The sequence below is a fragment of the Phodopus roborovskii genome, unplaced genomic scaffold (genome assembly GCF_943737965.1).
Source record: "Phodopus roborovskii unplaced genomic scaffold, PHOROB, whole genome shotgun sequence".
Taxonomy (NCBI): Eukaryota; Metazoa; Chordata; class Mammalia; order Rodentia; family Cricetidae; genus Phodopus; species Phodopus roborovskii.
The window spans coordinates 18,589,596-18,607,470 of record NW_026125281.1 but is presented as its reverse complement, the minus strand read 5'-3'; the positions used below and the strand labels follow the sequence as shown (position 1 = coordinate 18,607,470).

At 42.5% G+C, this 17,875-nt stretch overlaps 1 protein-coding gene across 1 annotated transcript; it reads left to right on the top strand.

Moving 5' to 3' along the window:
• Positions 1-16,602: 16,602 nt before the first annotated feature.
• Npbwr1 (neuropeptides B and W receptor 1) lies at positions 16,603-17,618 on the top strand. Its single transcript, XM_051197795.1, has one exon. The coding sequence runs from the start codon at positions 16,603-16,605 to the stop codon at positions 17,590-17,592; it is 990 nt and encodes a 329-aa protein (XP_051053752.1). The 3' UTR covers positions 17,593-17,618.
• Positions 17,619-17,875: the final 257 nt, after the last annotated feature.

Here is a 17,875-nt window from a genome sequence, read left to right as displayed (position 1 = left end):
GCATCACACAAAGGTGCCCTCAGTCTTGCATGGAGGTGAGACCTTGTTAGTTGATGTTTGTTCATGTTCCTACCCTCACGCGTTATTTTCTCAAGTAAAGACTGTGCTCATAGAGCAGAACAAGTAAAATAAAAATGTAGCAGTTGAAATGTTACTGATAAATAAAATCACGGAATAATATAAACAATATTCAAATGTATCCACTCCAAACACAGCATTCTGTAGCTAGCACTTTACAACCCTGAGGTCAAAGGCTAGTAGTCAGAGGCAGGCAGAAGTAGTTGATATTTACTTGTATGCATGATGTGTTAGTTACTTTTCTCATTGTTGGAATAACTATGTTGCAAATGCAATATAAAAAGGCAGGGGTTATTGTGGCTTATAGTTGAAGGTAGCTGGGTTTTATGATGGGGAAGGCATGGCAAACGGACTGTAAGGCAGCTGCTTCTACTGTGTCTGAAGTCAGGAAGCAGAGAGGGCATATCTGTGTTCCATTCATGTCTTCTTTTATTAATACAGGGCTCCAGTGGTGCTACCTGTAGTTAGGGTTATTCTCAAGCCTCATTATATTCAGTGTAGAAACCCCCTCAGAGACACCTGGAGGTTCATCTCCTAGGTGAGTCTAGATCCTGTTAAGCTGAACATTAACAGGTTAAACATCGTTGTTAACACGACTGGGTCAAAGGAGCCTAGAAAGTGGGTAAAGCACACTTCTGTATTTATCTGTGCGGTATGTCCAAGAAGACTGCACCTGAGCAGTAGCAATCTGCCCTGAATGCACACGGCACCATCCAGCATGTTGCGGGAGCAGACAGAACTGAGGAGAAGAAAGGAAAGGCAGCCAGCACATGCACTCACTTCTGGAACAGGTGTGTTTCCTTGCTGTTAACCCTGTCCTCAACAGACTGGATTCTTCAGCCCTGGGCTACGGGCTTGAGTGAGGGTACTCAGGTCTTGTTGCAACCTGCTCATTGCCCTTTCTTTGCTTCTTTTTAACAATATACTGTTTTCATTAATTCTCATATTTACATATACATATGTACAACTTGGTGAGTCCATTTAGTTGTGGATGCTCACAGCCAGGTAGCAGGTCCATAAAGGTTCTGTGCTTTGAGGTTCATAAAAAGGTATGCCAATGGCTACGTCAGAGGAGCGGCAGGTAATAACCGAAGTTCAGGTGTCAGCTGATGGGAGGCAACTCCCTGGTGGGTGAATAGGCAAGGCACTGAGACCACAGACTCCAGAAGGTCTTGCTTCTGCTGTGCCTTCATCTGTTTGCTGTTTTCATCTTTCTCTGGCATCCAGCATGGTGTGAATGGTTGTGGGAGTTCCCCATTGCTTGTAATGTAGTGTGGTTATCTCATGGGAACATCCTTTCTACTTTGCATGTTTTGCCTACGGATTATTATGAAGATGATTCCTTCCTTAGCTGTACTATGTGATAGATAATTATAATGTTGGTTTATACAGTTTTATGACTAAAATAAAAACAAAGAAGTGTCGCACAGCTAGAACCCATGAGTATCTATTGGGGATCTGTATAGACTGTGCCTTAGGTTCATGATTAAGAAAAACCACTGAGTCCCAGTAGCCCAGCCAGCTTAAATTCTTTTCTTAATTTTGAGAGATGTATTTCTGGAGGCATAGCTGAAAGAAACCATTAAAAATAACAAAGTTAGGCTAAGATGTTTTCATCAAATAGCTTTGAGGGGAAAAACCCAAGAAGATAATCTGAAGATTTAGGAAGACACAGTTGAATGAGGAAGGTCCGGGAACAAAAACAAAGCATCCCGATTATTACTGACTGATGGACCTTTCTTGCTAGAATTTGTTGATGACCAAAGGTGATGATTAATTCCTTATGTCCATTTCCCCCAATCTCCTAATATAAGAAATTATTGATGTGTGGGTATGTACCCTAAAAGTTTATAAAGTAGACCTGACTGATTCTTTTCATGTATAAAAGTTTAGATTTGTGTTTCTTTTAAGATTCCTTATATGAGTACCTTTCAAGATAAGTCATAAAGCAATTGGTCATTTCTTTGTAACTGTAAAATGTAGCCTACCAGTAAAAGACTTGACTAGGAAGAATATCTTGCTTGCCTACACAGTTAATTTATAACAAGTTGCTTGTTAATTTGTTTTTCATCTGAAATCCATAAAGTGTTTAGTCATGTAAGGTAGATGAAAACATGTTTTTACCTGCATTCGTTATAATCATTCACTTGAAAAATAGAATGTAACCATGCTGAAATTCCTATATTGCTTGAAAAACTTTGTTGGGGTTTATAACCTGTAGAAAAATGTATACAGTAGGAAGAACACAGAAAGAATAGAGAATAAAGAAGGAACCCATCAGAGAGTGTGAGTATCTCTTTCTCCAACCCCCTCAGATAGAAAAGTCTAGTATGCTCTGATGCTGCTGGAGGCTGGGCCCCTAGTAAGCAATAAATGTACAAGGGCAACCGATATCCACAGAAGATATTTGTTTACCTGATTGCTGAGAACCTCCTCTGCAGGGGATGCTTGATTAAGTGTGCATATCAGATGGGATATTTGTTACTTTTCTTATTCCAGTGCCAGAATACCCAGTAACAGCAACTTAAGAGGAGACCAGTACAGGAAATACACTGTTATGGCAAGGATGTTACAGTGTTCTTGGTAGCAGGAGCTGTCAGCATGGCTTGTTCTCTTCTTAGTGGATCAGAATGAAGAGGGGAACAGAAGCAGGGCTAGCCTCTAAACCTCAGAGTCTGTATCTAGTGCTCTAGCTAGGCTCTATATCTCCAGTGCTTCCCAACAGTACTGTCAGCTGGGGACCAATATGCAAACACACAATACTGTGGGGACAGGGGGGAGCACTTTAGATCCAAATTATCCAGAAGGTATGGAGGACAGTTTGCTAGGACTGATCACTCCTGACACTGGGGTTTCGTGCTTCTCTTGACTGGGTGCTGGACCCAAGAAACAAAACCCTACGAAGATGATGAAATTCCATTTCTGAGGTTAAAGACTTCTATCACTGCGGCTTGTATTCCCTAATTCTTCTTGCCTTCCTCTTGGAGAGAGTTATCTGCCTGGAAATAATGGTTAATCACTGGCCAGTTGCTAGCAAGGCACTGGAGAATTCAAATTCAGAACTGATCCTTCCCTGGGAGACAGATCTCAGAAATTACCCTTGCCCAGAGATCCTTCATCTGAAGCTCTGATTGACATTTGAGTTCCTGAAGCAGAAGGACCCAGCCAAGCTAGCACTGGGTTACTGATTTAAGCCACTTACTTTTTGGTGATAATTATTAATGGCCACACAGAAGTAAGCAATTCACACAAACATATCTTCTTTATGTGTTTCCATTTTGGAAGACTTACACACTTCTTCCTCACCCAACTTCTAGTCATCATCTCATCACTTCCACAAGAATATATTATTTACGTACTTCCACTTTTAGAAGATTTACATACTCCTTCCTCACCCAAGTTTGCATTCCCTCTCCTATCACTTGGTCAGCTACTACCCACAAAGGAATGCAAGTTCACCTCTCCTAGGAAACTTGATCTTTTTCCATTTTTTAAAAAAATGTCACTTATAAGAGAAGATAAAGTCCTTGCTGTCTTTTTAGGGGTCCCTTCAAATCTACAGTGTTGTCTCTAATTTTGTCTTGAAAAATTTACCAAGAATTTTTTTCATCAGCAACTTATCAAGTCCAAAATATTTATTTACTACTATGTTCTACATACTGTTACCTTCAATTCTAGGCCTTTGAACTAAACTGATCGTTTAAAATTTTCCTGTTACTGATAAACAGTACCATCATCTCCTAGTCCTTAAAACAGAACTGTTAAGAGAAACACTACACAGGAAGCTGTGCTCTTCTCTCGCAAAACAGGGCTGTATTTTTTCTCATTTTCTCTGTCCCCTGGAGAGTCATTTCAATGGCACACCCGTGATGACACCTTTCGTAATTTTCTCCAATTGCCAAGAACAATTCCTTTTCTGAGCCTTCCAGTCTCGTCTGAGCATTAGTTTGCGTGTGGTACAGTGAGTGCTGTGCTTCACACTGCGTTTTCTAGTGTGTTCTGAGGGAAAGCAGCCCTTCAGAAGCATGGTTAGTAACAGACTCGAGGGATTCTGTCCATAGTCTTTGGCTTGGACTGCCTTGGTTTATGTGAATGTATAGAAGACTCCAAAAGAATCTTTAATAGGGAAACCTATGCATCCTTAACTTATCCCGTTTTACCATTTTCACGTATTATCTGTTATGTTACAGAACTCTTTCAGTCTTTAGAATACCTACTGTGCCCTATATGTATGAGCATGGTAGTTTCTTAGTGATTATTGGATGTGCACATGCAAGTAGTGCACATCAGATAACAGCTCATTGATTTTTTAATTTTTTTGGGAAGCTCTGCCAAACTTCATGTAGAAAAAAAGCTATTGAACTGCCCCCTGAAAGGGTTGACCACGAAATTGGAATTCCTGGAGACCACGGTCAGTGGGAGTAGTGGAGGCAATGGATTAACTACATGTCAGGATGAAGTGAGACAATTACAAACACTGGGAATAGGAATGATCAGAAACTCAGCATCCAAACTAAATATGACAGCATTAATTATCCTAAATAAAGCTCCCAAGAAATGGGCCACTCAGAGACACACTTTATATCTTATGACGACGTCAGTGATGCAACTGTTTCTATAATTTGGCTGTTGCAATGCATGTAGGCACCATATGTTAAGGATTTGACAGCTGCTTCAGTCAACCTGCTGCTCATCTGCCTTCTATCACAGCACAGGGGGCTGTTCTCCGCTGGGGTCTGACTAATAGATGAGCGGCCACTTTGCTCTGTTCATTGTTTTCTGTGGTGCATCTTTTCAGGAGCACAGCGTGGAGGAAGTGGGAGTACAGTCATCTGCTTAGTGTCATAAAAGCATTTCATTTTGAAACAGTAATAACCAAGCAGCTCTAAATGGCTTGATTCTAAACACCCCACACAGATGAATAGTGCAACTGACTTCACTATGTGGCATGCCATACAAGAACATCTGAGCAAACAAAGCCACATTGTGCATGCACTTTTGTTCTATGACCGTGGGATGGACAGACTGTTTTCCACATGAAAGCTATATATTTTGACCATCCTTTCATTATATTATCTTTATAAGCCTTGTGTAAACAACAAACAAAACAAAACAACCACCACCAGAATGACCTTTTATATCTTTTGTCCCCCCCAGCTTAATTCCTTAATACAAAAATGATTAATTAGTTACTGAAAACCATAGTTGACCACCTGGGACTAATTCCATAGAAATACAGAACAAACAACCAGCTAGAAAGCGATTTGCACAGATCGTGAAAGCTCTTTTCCTTACACTAGAACAAGCCTTTCATCCAGAAACTCTTGTTATGAGTTTTAAGCCTTGAAGCCAACAAAAGAGATGGTGTATTGTGCCTTTCTAAGTGTCCTCCCAAGGCTTGCTCACCAGCTGGACTCTGTGGGAGGGGATAGAACCTTTAAGAGCAAAGGCTTAGAAGAAGAAAATTAGGTCATTGGAGGATGACCTGGGAGGGATACAGGGACCTCCAGCCTCTTTTCTCTCTCAGTCCCTAAGGAAAATATTTATCCTAAGCATGGCTGGTTGATTATCAAATATTTCTTTCCCTTTGGCTCACATGAAAGAAATGGATTAAATTCAAATTCAAAGTGTAAAAACTACCAAGATTTATTTCATATCTGTCTTAACACTGAAATAGATACAGCAAATCAGAAGGACTTGACATTGAAAATTCTTAATTCATAAACAAATGTAAAATTTCATCCTTGGAATTTGTGCCTTGGCTTACAGATTCTAATGTAGCAAACCCAGAGAGATCTGACAACATAGTTGCTTCAAGATGTCTTCTTGTGTATCTAAATATAAATTCACAGTGGTATATCAGCTTAGGAACTGAATCACACTCACAGGTTTTTGAAAAGACTTCCCAAGTTTTAGAAAAATTCTTTGACTATTAATTCATAGATATCTTAGGTGTACAAATAATTGAAGGTGGCTCAGTGGGTGAAGGCATTTGCTGTCAAGCCTCACCTCTGGGACCCATCTGGTAGAAGGAGAGAATAGACTCTTAACAATTTGTCTCTTGGCCTTCATACACTCCATGGTGTAGAGAGCCACTGGTGCCATTCCTGAAGATGGTGCCGGTTTCCTGACCATAAGCCAGCAAGGCGCGGTTGTGTCATCCACGTCATGGGGTGACCGTTACGACCGTTGCGGGCTGCACCTGTCAGTAACGGACACGACTCCTCTGAGCATATATAAGCAGAGTCCTTTTTCCTCCTCAGGGTCTTCCCTCAACTTGCTGTAATGAGCCGCGCAATAAACATAGCTGCAGAAGAATCCTGTTGTTGAGCGTCGTTCTTGCAGGCAAGGCGATAGCTCTTGACACCATGGCATGTGTGTGTATGAATACATACACAGACACACACGCGCACACATGCACAAACACAGAGCAGAAGAACACAAAATATGGTGATGGGAGATGTCATTCTGTATGTTTCTCATACTGGTTAATGAATAAAGCACTGTTGGCCAATAGGAAAGCAAGATAGGCGGGACTAGGAGACGAGGAGGAAGAGGAAGTAGTGAGGAGGAGTCAAGATGGAGAGTCTGGAGAGAACAGAACTGCTCTCGGTAAGACCACGTGGAAATACATAGAAATGGGTTAATACTTAAGACAGAGCTAGTCGATAAGAAACAACTGGCCAATAGCATTATATCAAATACAGAGTCTCTGTGCTTGTTATTTGGGGCTGGAGCGGCGGTGAAACAAGACCAGTGGCGGGAGAAAAAAAACCTTACTCTTTTCAATATGGAGGAACATTTTATGTTTTATCCCAGAAAATACAGTGCATTCTATCTCCATTGCTTGCATGGTAAAATCCTGAGTTAGCGGTGCCCATACGACAATTGGTAAACCAGTGCTGATACATACCATTAACTATAAAGCCCATAGTTTCTGTTACAGTTGGTTCTTCAGAGAAATGCAAACTGCACATCCCCAGTTACAGAATCACACAAAATAGTTTCACTCCCGTTTACAAATCTCCTAGATCAAACTAATATAGCCCTCCTGGACCCCATCCAGCAATCACTGATCCCCACTGTCTGTTACTTTATCATTCCTAGAACATGATGCAGCTGGAATCAGGCTGAATGGTGCCTTCTTCACGTGGCTCTTTTGCTAGACACTAGTCCCTCCATGACTTTTCATTATTGGTGGGACCAGTTCTCCTGCTTTCGAGCCGCCAGGTATGATTCAGTCACACCTACACCACCAGAGTCCACTCTACTGTGTTGCCCAGGTGAGGTGTAGGGCACTTGCCACAGGCTGTGAGTGGTGGGGTGCGGGAAGGGGGGTGCACCTCTTACTTGCCCATGTCACCTCATGGCAGATGAGGAGCAGGTCCTGATCTCCTGTGTTCCCATTCTGAGGGCCTGCTCACCTCACCCTCATCAACAGTCTCAGCTGTTGTGTGCTGCCTAGGTGAGGTGCAGGGCCCGCTTTCCCAAATGCTGTAGCTGGAAAGGGGGTAGGGTCAGCTCTCTCTCGCCGCCGCAGGTGGTGAGGGGAGAGATAGGAAGGGTGTCTCTCTTTCACTCTCGCCACAGCATGGCAGACGAGAGGGGTGGGGACAGCTCCCCCGCTCTCATGCCCTCAGGGACAGCTAGCCCAGACCCCCGAGAACAGGGTCAGCTCTACTGCACTGCCCAGGCGAGGTGCTGCAGTTAGTAACAGATAGGGCCAGTCCTCTCCAGTGCTGCAGTTAGTGAGGGGCAGGTACAACTCTCTGCAGTCGTATCTGCTTGGGCTTCGGTAGTAACAGGAGCCACGGACATCAAGACAGACCGTGGCTGTAGCCTGGTCACAGACCCAGACATGGGCCTGTGCACACAGACCCAGACATCACCACGGCCTTGGGTGGCAAGCAGGCCACCCACCTCAGCCAGCTCCATACCACCTTCACCTCTTCTGATGGCCTCTATTACAGGACACGAACCATTCTGTCGTTCTCCCTCATACCCCACGGTATATTTGCTCACCGTAGTACTGTCTGACTGCCCAGCTCGACAAAGCTCCAGACAAGCCATGTTTTCTCTTTACCCAGGGCAGGCTGCCCCAGGTAGGCATGTGGGTCTCCTTCTTGTGCTCAGTCTTAATGGTGATGGGCAGGACCATGTTTTTTCCTCATTGCCTGGGGCAGGCAGTCAACATTTTTATTATTTCTATCCCTTTAAACTTGTGGCAGAATGTTTAGGACCCAAGCTATCCTTGAAAGTCAGCCTTGGTGAGCTTGAGACATACACGACTCTCCTGGTAAGTGGAGTATTCTGTAAATGTCGGCTAGGTTAGTTGACCTCAGGTACTATTTATTTTTATTATATCCGTGATGATTTTTTTTTTTTTCAGGGAGGAATGTTATCTGTTATTTAGAATTGGGGAGCTTGGGTTCGGAGAGAAGAATCGGGTCTTAGCACTTCCGGCTCATCCAGAGGACCCAGAGTCCCTTGCTAGCTCCTATACGGTGGCTCTTAACTATCTGTAACGCCACTTCTAGGGAATCTGGCATCAAATTCTGGCCTCGCTGGGCACCCGCAGGCTGCACATGTATACAGCAGGCTAACACTCATGCACTTATGCAAATAAATCATTTGCTTGAAGCTTCTAGCTACAGGAGTGAATCTGGTTCTTTCTCACCTATTTACTTTTTGTCAGATATTTTCATACTCTGTTGCCAAATACATACATCTAAGATGGTAACATATTTTTGGATAGCTGATTCTCTCATCATCATGGACCAGTCCTGTCTAGAAACCTCATATGTCTGAAATTAGTATGGTTATTTCAGTTTGCTTTTATTAGTGCTAGACAGTTATTATTTTCTAACTCTTTACACTTTACATAAATTGAATTATCTTTGCTTTTAAATGTGATTTACGTGCCTTACCTGATATATTCAGCCTTTTTTAATTTTAGATTATTATTTATATAGTTATATTAGTATCTATCATTTTTATAGGTCTCCATTTATTTTCTTGTTTTTTTTGTCTAATTTTTCTTAAACTAGTTTTAGTTATACATTTCATAATTCTATTTTATGTCCTTAATATATATTAACTACAGCTTGACTTTCTTTTATAATTATTGTCCTGGAATTTTGAATGTGTTTAAATATATATACAACTAATGTAAATCTATTTTAAACCACATATTCAAGCACATGTTTAATCATCAGTATGTTTTATAGCACTGTTTATAATTCTTCCATCCTTTACTAAATTTGCCATTAATTTTATGTGTGTAGAAGCTATAATAAAATTCAATATTGTTAGCATTGTGTTGAACCATTACATTCAATTTAGAACATGCGTTCAATTTAGAAAAGTGAAAGAAAACATATTGTTTTACTTTCCTCTCCATCTTCAAATGTGCTTCCTTTCTTGGTGGAGACCTACATTCCTAACTGACAATTTTCATTCTAATTGAAAAATTCCTTCAGTATTGTAAATCTGCTGAGGATAAATTCTTTCAGTGTTGTTTATTTAAAACAATAAAACTCTGTTTATCCTCCTCTCTTTATGATAACTGTGCTGAGTACAGCAATCTAGAATATTGGGTTTGACTTTCAATACACCACCCTTCTTGCTTGAGGAGTTTCTGAAGGGAAGAACATTGTACCTCCTCTGTAGGAAGGTAATTTCCCTCGTGTGTGTGTGTGTGTGTGTGTGTGTGTGTGTGTTTTCTTCTGTTTGAATATAAAAGCCCAGCATGTACAGGTTTATCTTTGTTTTGTTTTGTGAGATAGCATTTCTCTAGGTAGCCTTGGCTGTCCTGAAGCTCACTATGTAGACCAAGTTTGATGTTAAAGTCATAGATATTGGCCTCCTGCCTTGCTAGTACTAGAATTAAAGGTGCCAACGTGCCTGCCCCCCCATTTTGTACAGTTTTTAATATATACTCCAGTTGGAATCCTCTGAGCTGAGTTTACAGAGTCTGTGGAAAATTCACATCTGTCACACTTGAAATATTTTGTTCTTTTGACATTACTATCATCCATAACTTCTATCTTTTGTGGTAAAATATGTATGAATTTTGTTACATTTCTAGAATTCTTCTTTCTCGATGCTGCTAAATTTTGGAGGATTCAGGAAGAAGAACAGAAAGATAGGTCCCTAACAAATCTAAAATCTAGTGTTGCAAATAATATTAATATTTAGTTCTTGAGAATAACCCTGTGGCTTCATGCTTTGCTCTGTTGACCCATGGAGGCCCCTGTTTCCTGTTCCACAGTTTGTGTGCCTCATTTTCCTCACTTTTGAAAGGCCTCACCCTGTACTTCTGCGTGATTGCTATATTGATCAAATTGACCTCAAACTCATGGTATCCCTCCTGCCTTAGCTACTAGAGCATTGGGATTACACAGGTGTGCCCCACACCCAGCTAGCTGTGGTAGCTCTGTGCTTAAGTTGTGCCTGTATCCCAAAGGCTGAAATCACACATTGGTAGTTTATTGATCTTGGGTTTAGCTTGATTGTGCATTTTCATTATGCAGATGGCTGCACGATTGCCAGGGTGTACACTCTGGGTCTGTGATGGGGACTTAGGCAACATGGCAATCTTTTCAGTGAAGCCTTCAGTATATTTGAACAACAGAATAGGTTCTGGTTTCTGCACAGGTGTTATCTGGTCACATTCTTTCCAATATGGCTATGTCTTGATTTTTCCAAATCCTTAAGTTTTGTTACCTTTTTAATTAACAACTCCATCTTCAAGTCATTTCTTTCCTCCACAGTTTTACTATATGTGTGCAAGAACTAAATTGCTCCTTACAAATTTGCTTTATAGATATTTTCTGAGCTCACAAGATCTACTACTACAAGCACCAGAGCACACCTACATTCTTTACCACTTTATAACAAGGAACACTTTTATAAAATCCAGTTTATTGTATTTTATTGTCTTTACTGCTTTACAAATATTCTGTTTCTGACGCTTAGGGATTCCCCAAGATTGAAACTCTATCTTCACGTGTCCACTTGTATTCCTCACAGAATTTATGGCACTGTAGGTCTTTTCTAGCATGCACTCACTCCAAAAATTCTTCCTGCTTCATTGTTAACCAGTCTTAAGCCACTTCTACAAATTTAGGTATTTTTTTTACAGCAACAGCTCACATCTTGGTACCAATTTTCTGTTTTAATCTCTTTGGACTGCTATAAATAAATATCATAAACTAAGTGGCTCATGAATTAGAGAAACTGATTTCTCATAATCCTGGAGGTTTTGAAGTTCAAGATCAAGAGATCAGCAATATTGAACTTTAGTTAGGTCCTGCTTCCTGGACAAACATCTTATTTTTTTTGTAATTTTTTAAATTTAAATTCGAAACAAGCTTGTTTTACATGTCAGTCCCAGTTCCTGCATCCTCCCTTCCTCCCCTGTCTCCCCCACAAATGCCCATACCATCCCCTTTTTACTCCCCAGGGAGGGTGATGCCTTTCATGGGGAATCTTCAAAGTCTCTGGACAAACAATTGTCACTATACATTATAATATGAAAGGGAAACAGGACGTCTCTGGAAACTTTAGATAATTATAAGGGCACTAGTCTTGTTATGAGAGCTGTACTCTCATAACCCATAATCTCTGAAGGCCACATATTATCACCTTAGGGGCTACAAATTCATAAGGTTTTTCTTCTGGTTATCATAAGGTTATATCCTCATAAAGATGCCAAATTAAAAATAGCATAAGTCAAAATGCATTTAATTCATCTAATTTACTGGCCATAATAGCTCGGTAACCCACCGCCCTTCTCAGCCCCAAATAAGCACACAAAGACTTATATTAATTATGAAACTGTTGGACAATGGCTAGGGCTTCTTATAGGCTGGCTCTTTCTTAATTATTAACCCATAACTACTAATCTATGCATTTCTACATGGCCTGATCTTACCGGAGACCACCTGGCATGTCCTATCCTCCCAGTTCCTCCATGGTGACCTCCCTCTGCCCACCTTTCCCAGAATTCTCTTCATCTCCCGGTCCCACTGATCTTTCTGCCTCCATTGGTCAAACAGTGTTTTATTCATCAACCAACAAGAGAAACATGTATACAGAAGGGCATCCCCATCACATGGTAATAGAGTGAAGTCATAGTAGCAGGAGCAGAAAGTTGAGGACTCACATACTGAGCTGGAAGCACCAAGCAGTGAGAGAAAATTAGAAATTTTGTTTGCTTTTAACTGTCAAGGGCTACCACTAGTAACATATGGCCATATCTGCTAAGCCTTCCCAAACAGTGTCACCGATTAGGGACCAAGCATTCAAATGCTAGAGACTATGGGGAACATTTATTATTCAAATCACTGCAAGAGGGGCACAAACATTCAGGCCACAGTTACCCTAATATCATTTATAATTTAATATTATGATATAAATTCTCCCCTTAAAAGGCAAATATTGAACTTGTCATGGTGTAACATGCCTGTACCTCCAGCAGCTCTGGAAAATGTGGTGGAAGGGTTGATCATTCAAGCTCAAGAATTTGTGATAGTCTAGGCAACATAGTGATCATCTACAAAAACAGGCAAATGTAATAATATTAGTACAATAGGTCAAATGTGCACATGGAACACATTTTCTGTTTATTTATTTATTGACAAGTTGAATGGAAACTTCATTCAAAATCAACAATAGTGATCTCAAAGAAATATAAACATTTGAGAGCAGTGGTGTACACTTGAAAACTATGGATACAGTCTGTGAATCTTTATTCACACAGAATTTGAAACTTCGGGTGATGAGAAAAGGAAGCATTATTTTGCTGATTCTGTGGGGGTATGTTCCTGATGACGCAAGATCTTTCTCAGTATGTCAAGTGCTGACGTCATAAGAAATGCCTGCTCTTTATCTGGGCCTTATCTGCTTTAGTGGTTGAAAGTTTATTAATTCAGTGTTTTAATCTGTTGATCTCCAAAAGTAAAATTGAGAAGAGGGGGAAACATTCAAAAGAAATAAATAATCTTCAAATTTACTCTCTGGAACTCCAAGTGGATCACAGACAGACCTCAACAGAAAATCAAATATGCCAACATTGATAGAGAGAAAGAGAGAAATTTGGGGACTCACTGACACAGGGAAGGAAGTTCTGAACAGAATAATGTTAGCACAAGCACTGAGATCAACAATTGATAAATTCAATGAAACTGAGAAGCTTTTGCTTGGCAAAGGATACTGTCATTTGGAAAAAATGGTAGGCTACAGAATGGAGAAAGCTTTTTACCAACCACATATCCATTCTTTATATATCCAAAATATATAAATAACTCTAGAAACTAGATATTAAGAAAATAGCCCGATTTTAAAAATGGGATATGGGTCTAAACAGAGAATTCTCAATAGAGGAAACTCAGATGGTTAAGAATGACTTAAACAAATGTTTAATATCCTTAATCATCAGGAAAACGCAAATCAAAACTACTATTTTATGTCAGAATGGCTAGTATCAGCAAAACAAGTGACAGCTCATGCTGGTGAGAATGTGGAGTAAGAGGATACCCTTTTTATACAGCCACTATGGATATCAGTGTGGCAGTTCCTCAGGAAGATGGGGACTGGTCTACCTCAAGATGTAGCTGTAGTACCACTCTTGGGCATATACCAAAAGGATGCTTCATTCTATCACAAAACACTTGCTTAATTATGCTTGTTGTAGCTCTGTTCATTGTAGCCAACAACTAAAAACAGCCTAGATGTCTGTTATTGGGTGAGTGGATAGTAAAAATGTGGTGGATTTGCACAATGGAATACTACTCAACTATTAAAAACAAAATCATGAAAATATCAGGTATATGGGTGAAATTAGAAAAAAAAAAACCAGTTCCCTTAACGAGGAAACATAAAATCAGAAAGATGAATGTGGTATTATTCACTTATAATATTAGCTTTTAAGTCAATGATAGCCAAGCAGCAATCTGCAGAACCACAGAGGATAGGTTAGAGGGAGGGACTCCAGGGAGCAGACATATCTTGCTAGGAAAGGGAAATAGAACAGTTAATTATGGATAGAGTTGATGGAACAGGAAGAATAAGGGGGGAGGCTAGGGGCTAGGGAGTTGTGGGAGATAGAACAACGAGAAGCAGATAAAGTTAAGGAGCATTTGAAAGGTTGTAGAGAAGCCTAATACAATAAAAAAAACTTTAAAAAATATATGTGAAACATATATGAAAATGATCTAAGTGAAATCACTAAGTAATGAGGAGAGACAGAGTCTGAATTGGCCATCTTTTGTCATAAAACAAAGCTTCCACTAGTGGGACTGGGATACATCCAGTTGAGTTTTTGGCAATAGGGATCCTGTGGAAATCTCCAAACAACCCAGGCTTTTGTTGCTAAGACTCTAGGTTGATCTCCACAAACTGACAGCAAGGCCCCATTGTTGAAGCCAACACCTACACAACTCATTGAACATAGAGATGTCAGGTAGGTGCCTACATAAAGCCTCCACTTCTACATTCTAGTGCCTTTGGCATGGGAAGGTACTCTGCAAGCTAGCAAATGGAAATGTAAACAGCAAGCTAGCCACAAACTCTTTGATCTGCATGGCGTAATATTGGCAAGATATGCTGTGGTGAGGGTAACATAAAGCTTGTGGGAGTAACCAACCAATAACAGATTGCTCCACGAGATGGAACCCATGCTGCTTGGTTGGCCAAGAACCAGAGACTAGATATCCCAGGGACCTAAGGTAAAACCAAATGATACTTCACTTGAAAAGATGTAGTAATAAAATGACTCCTATACTCATAGATCAGTGCTGTGTTTAGCCGTCAGCTGGAAGCTTTCTCCTGCAGCAGATGGGAAAATCTACAGAGACCTACACCAGACATTATGCAGAGAGTGAGCGAGACTTGGAACACTCGGGTCTAAAAACTTGATGTCTCCTCCGCCAGAAGAGGAGGAAGGAAGAGTGGAAGAGGGGATGGAAGACACCAGGAAAACACTGCCCTTTATATAAACACGAGCTAAGCCCACATGAGCTCACACAGACTGAAGCAGCAAGCACAGGTCTGCACGGGTCTGCACGGCATCCTCGGCATGTATATTCTGGCTTCCAGTTTAGTGTTTTTATGATATTCTTAAATGTGTGAATGAGTCCATTTTTGATTCTTGTCCCTTCTCTTGGCTTCGGTAGGTATGTCCTGTCCAACTTGATGTCATAGTTTTTATTTTATCTCATTACACTGTATTTTGTTATATGTGTTTAAAAATGAATGAAGAATTAGACACTAGAGTAAAGTGAAAATTTATACTTGCTGGGGGAGTGAAAATAAATTATTTTCTAATGGTATGACATTGGGTATATCAACCACTTCAGGGCAGGCCTCATGTTCAGGAGTAGCTGACAAACATATAATGGACTTCAAAATTATTTTGTGTGCTTTTATTTGGTTACAATTTTTTTTCTGTTTGTATTTTGTTTTCTTTGGTTTGGGGATTTGTTGTATTGTGTTTTTGTTTGCTTGTTTTGAGAAGGAACTTAAAGTTGGGTAGGTAGGGAAAGGGAGAGGATCTGGAAGACCTGGGAAAGGGGAAGAATAGAACCAAAATATATTTATATTTAAAGATTTTTAAAATACTAAATTATAAAAAAGAAAAATAAATAAACCCTGGTATGGGAACTTTTTCTTCAATAGTTCTTTAAAAACAGAATATTAACATGTTAACTTTATTGTTTTTAGGTTCAATTCCTCACAGGAGAGCTTTTCATGATTCCAAATTAACTGAGTTAAAACTGCAAGAAGGCAGCAAAGAAGCCTTTGGGAGATGCTGTTTTCTGTTAGATCAGAGGGTTTTACTAGAAGTGGAGTGGCTAGGGGTGACACGCTGGCAGAGACCAGTCATTGTGGCTATGTGCTTCAGGCTCTCTGGAGATACTGCCTCTGGGCAGACTCGGGGAGGCAGGCCAGGCTGCAGGCAGGTGGCACTGCTGTGGCATCCTCCAGCAGAAGGTGACATCCCTCCCTGACCTCCCCAGGAACAGCAGATCTCTTCTGGGACCAGCCAGGTAAGATAAAGATTGCTGCTGGTAGTTCTGTTATCTAGCATGTATGGAAACGTATCTCCGTAGAATTCAGTGGCGTGACCAGAGTGTGTCCTGGTGCTCTAAAACACAGCGTGAGGTGGATTTTCATGTTCCTGGGAGTTAAGAGGATTCTGCATGGCAGCACTTTGATGGGCTGGAATCAGAGTTCCACAGGTGGAAGGCAGAGCTTGGAACTCCGAAGCCACCTCCAACTCTGGATCTGGCTTCTGCCTAAAGGTACACCTCTAGTAATCTAACCCGTGTTTTCAATTCTGCTTCCAGCCTGGGAGTCCCAGCGACAGTGGGCTGAGTAGCTTGCCGGAACGCCCCTCCGGTGCACGGGCTCAGAGACTCCCGGCAGAGCCCGGTGCAGATCCCTATCAAGGCGGACTTACAGAGTCCCGCGGGGTGGCTGAGTGAAATCCGGGTGGTCGCCGGCTCTCCTGCCCTCGCCAAGATGCACAACTTGTCGCTGTCCGAGCCTGGCGGGGGCAATGTGTCTTGCAGCGGCTCGGCTCTGGGCTGCCCCAACGGGTCGAGTCCCGCGCCTCTGCCGCTGCCGCAGGCACTGGCGGTAGCAGTGCCTGTCGTCTACGCGGTGATCTGCGCGGTGGGACTGGCGGGCAACTCAGCGGTGCTGTACGTGCTGCTGCGCGCACCGCGCATGAAGACTGTCACCAACGTGTTCATCCTCAACCTGGCTATCGCCGACGAGCTCTTCACCCTCGTCCTGCCCATCAACATCGCCGACTTCCTGCTGAGGCGCTGGCCCTTCGGGGAGGTCATGTGCAAACTCATCGTGGCCGTCGACCAGTACAACACGTTCTCTAGCCTCTACTTCCTCACTGTCATGAGCGCGGACCGCTACCTGGTGGTCCTGGCCACAGCCGAGTCGCGCCGAGTGTCTGGGCGCACTTACGGTGCTGCGCGCGCTGTCAGCCTGGCGGTGTGGGCATTGGTGACTCTGGTCGTGCTGCCCTTCGCGGTGTTCGCCCAGCTGGACGAGGAGCAGGGCCGACGCCAGTGTGTGCTGGTCTTCCCGCAGCCAGAGGCCTTCTGGTGGCGTGCCAGCCGCCTGTACACACTGGTGCTGGGCTTCGCCATCCCGGTCTCCACCATCTGCGTCCTCTACACCACCCTGCTGTGCCGGCTGCGTGCCATCCAGCTAGACAGCCACGCCAAGGCTCTTGACCGAGCCAAGAAGCGTGTGACCTTGTTGGTGGTGGCGATCCTGGCCGTGTGCCTCATCTGCTGGACGCCTTACCACCTGAGCACCATAGTGGCACTCACCACGGACCTGCCGCAAACGCCCCTGGTCATTGGCATCTCTTACTTCATCACCAGCCTGAGCTACGCCAACAGCTGCCTCAACCCCTTTCTCTACGCCTTCCTGGACGACAGCTTCCGCAGGAGCCTTCGGCAGCTGCTGTCCTGCCGTGCCGCCTGATGCTCTCTGGACCCGAGGCAGCTGTGACAGCTGGGTTCAGGGAACCCCGGGAGTGCGGTTCCCAAGCAGCAACCCTGACATCCTGAGACCCCTTCCCAGCATGCCCAACCCGCAGGCCCTACTGAGAACTTGAGTGATCCCGGATTTGCCCAGCCCCGAGGTGAGACCGAGGGCACCTCGGGTAAGGACACAGCACTGGTTTCTCCCTACAGCTAAAGGCAGACCCCTGAACTCTGGGTGAGTGACTAGGCAGTGTTCTTGAAATAGTCTTAATCTCCCTTGA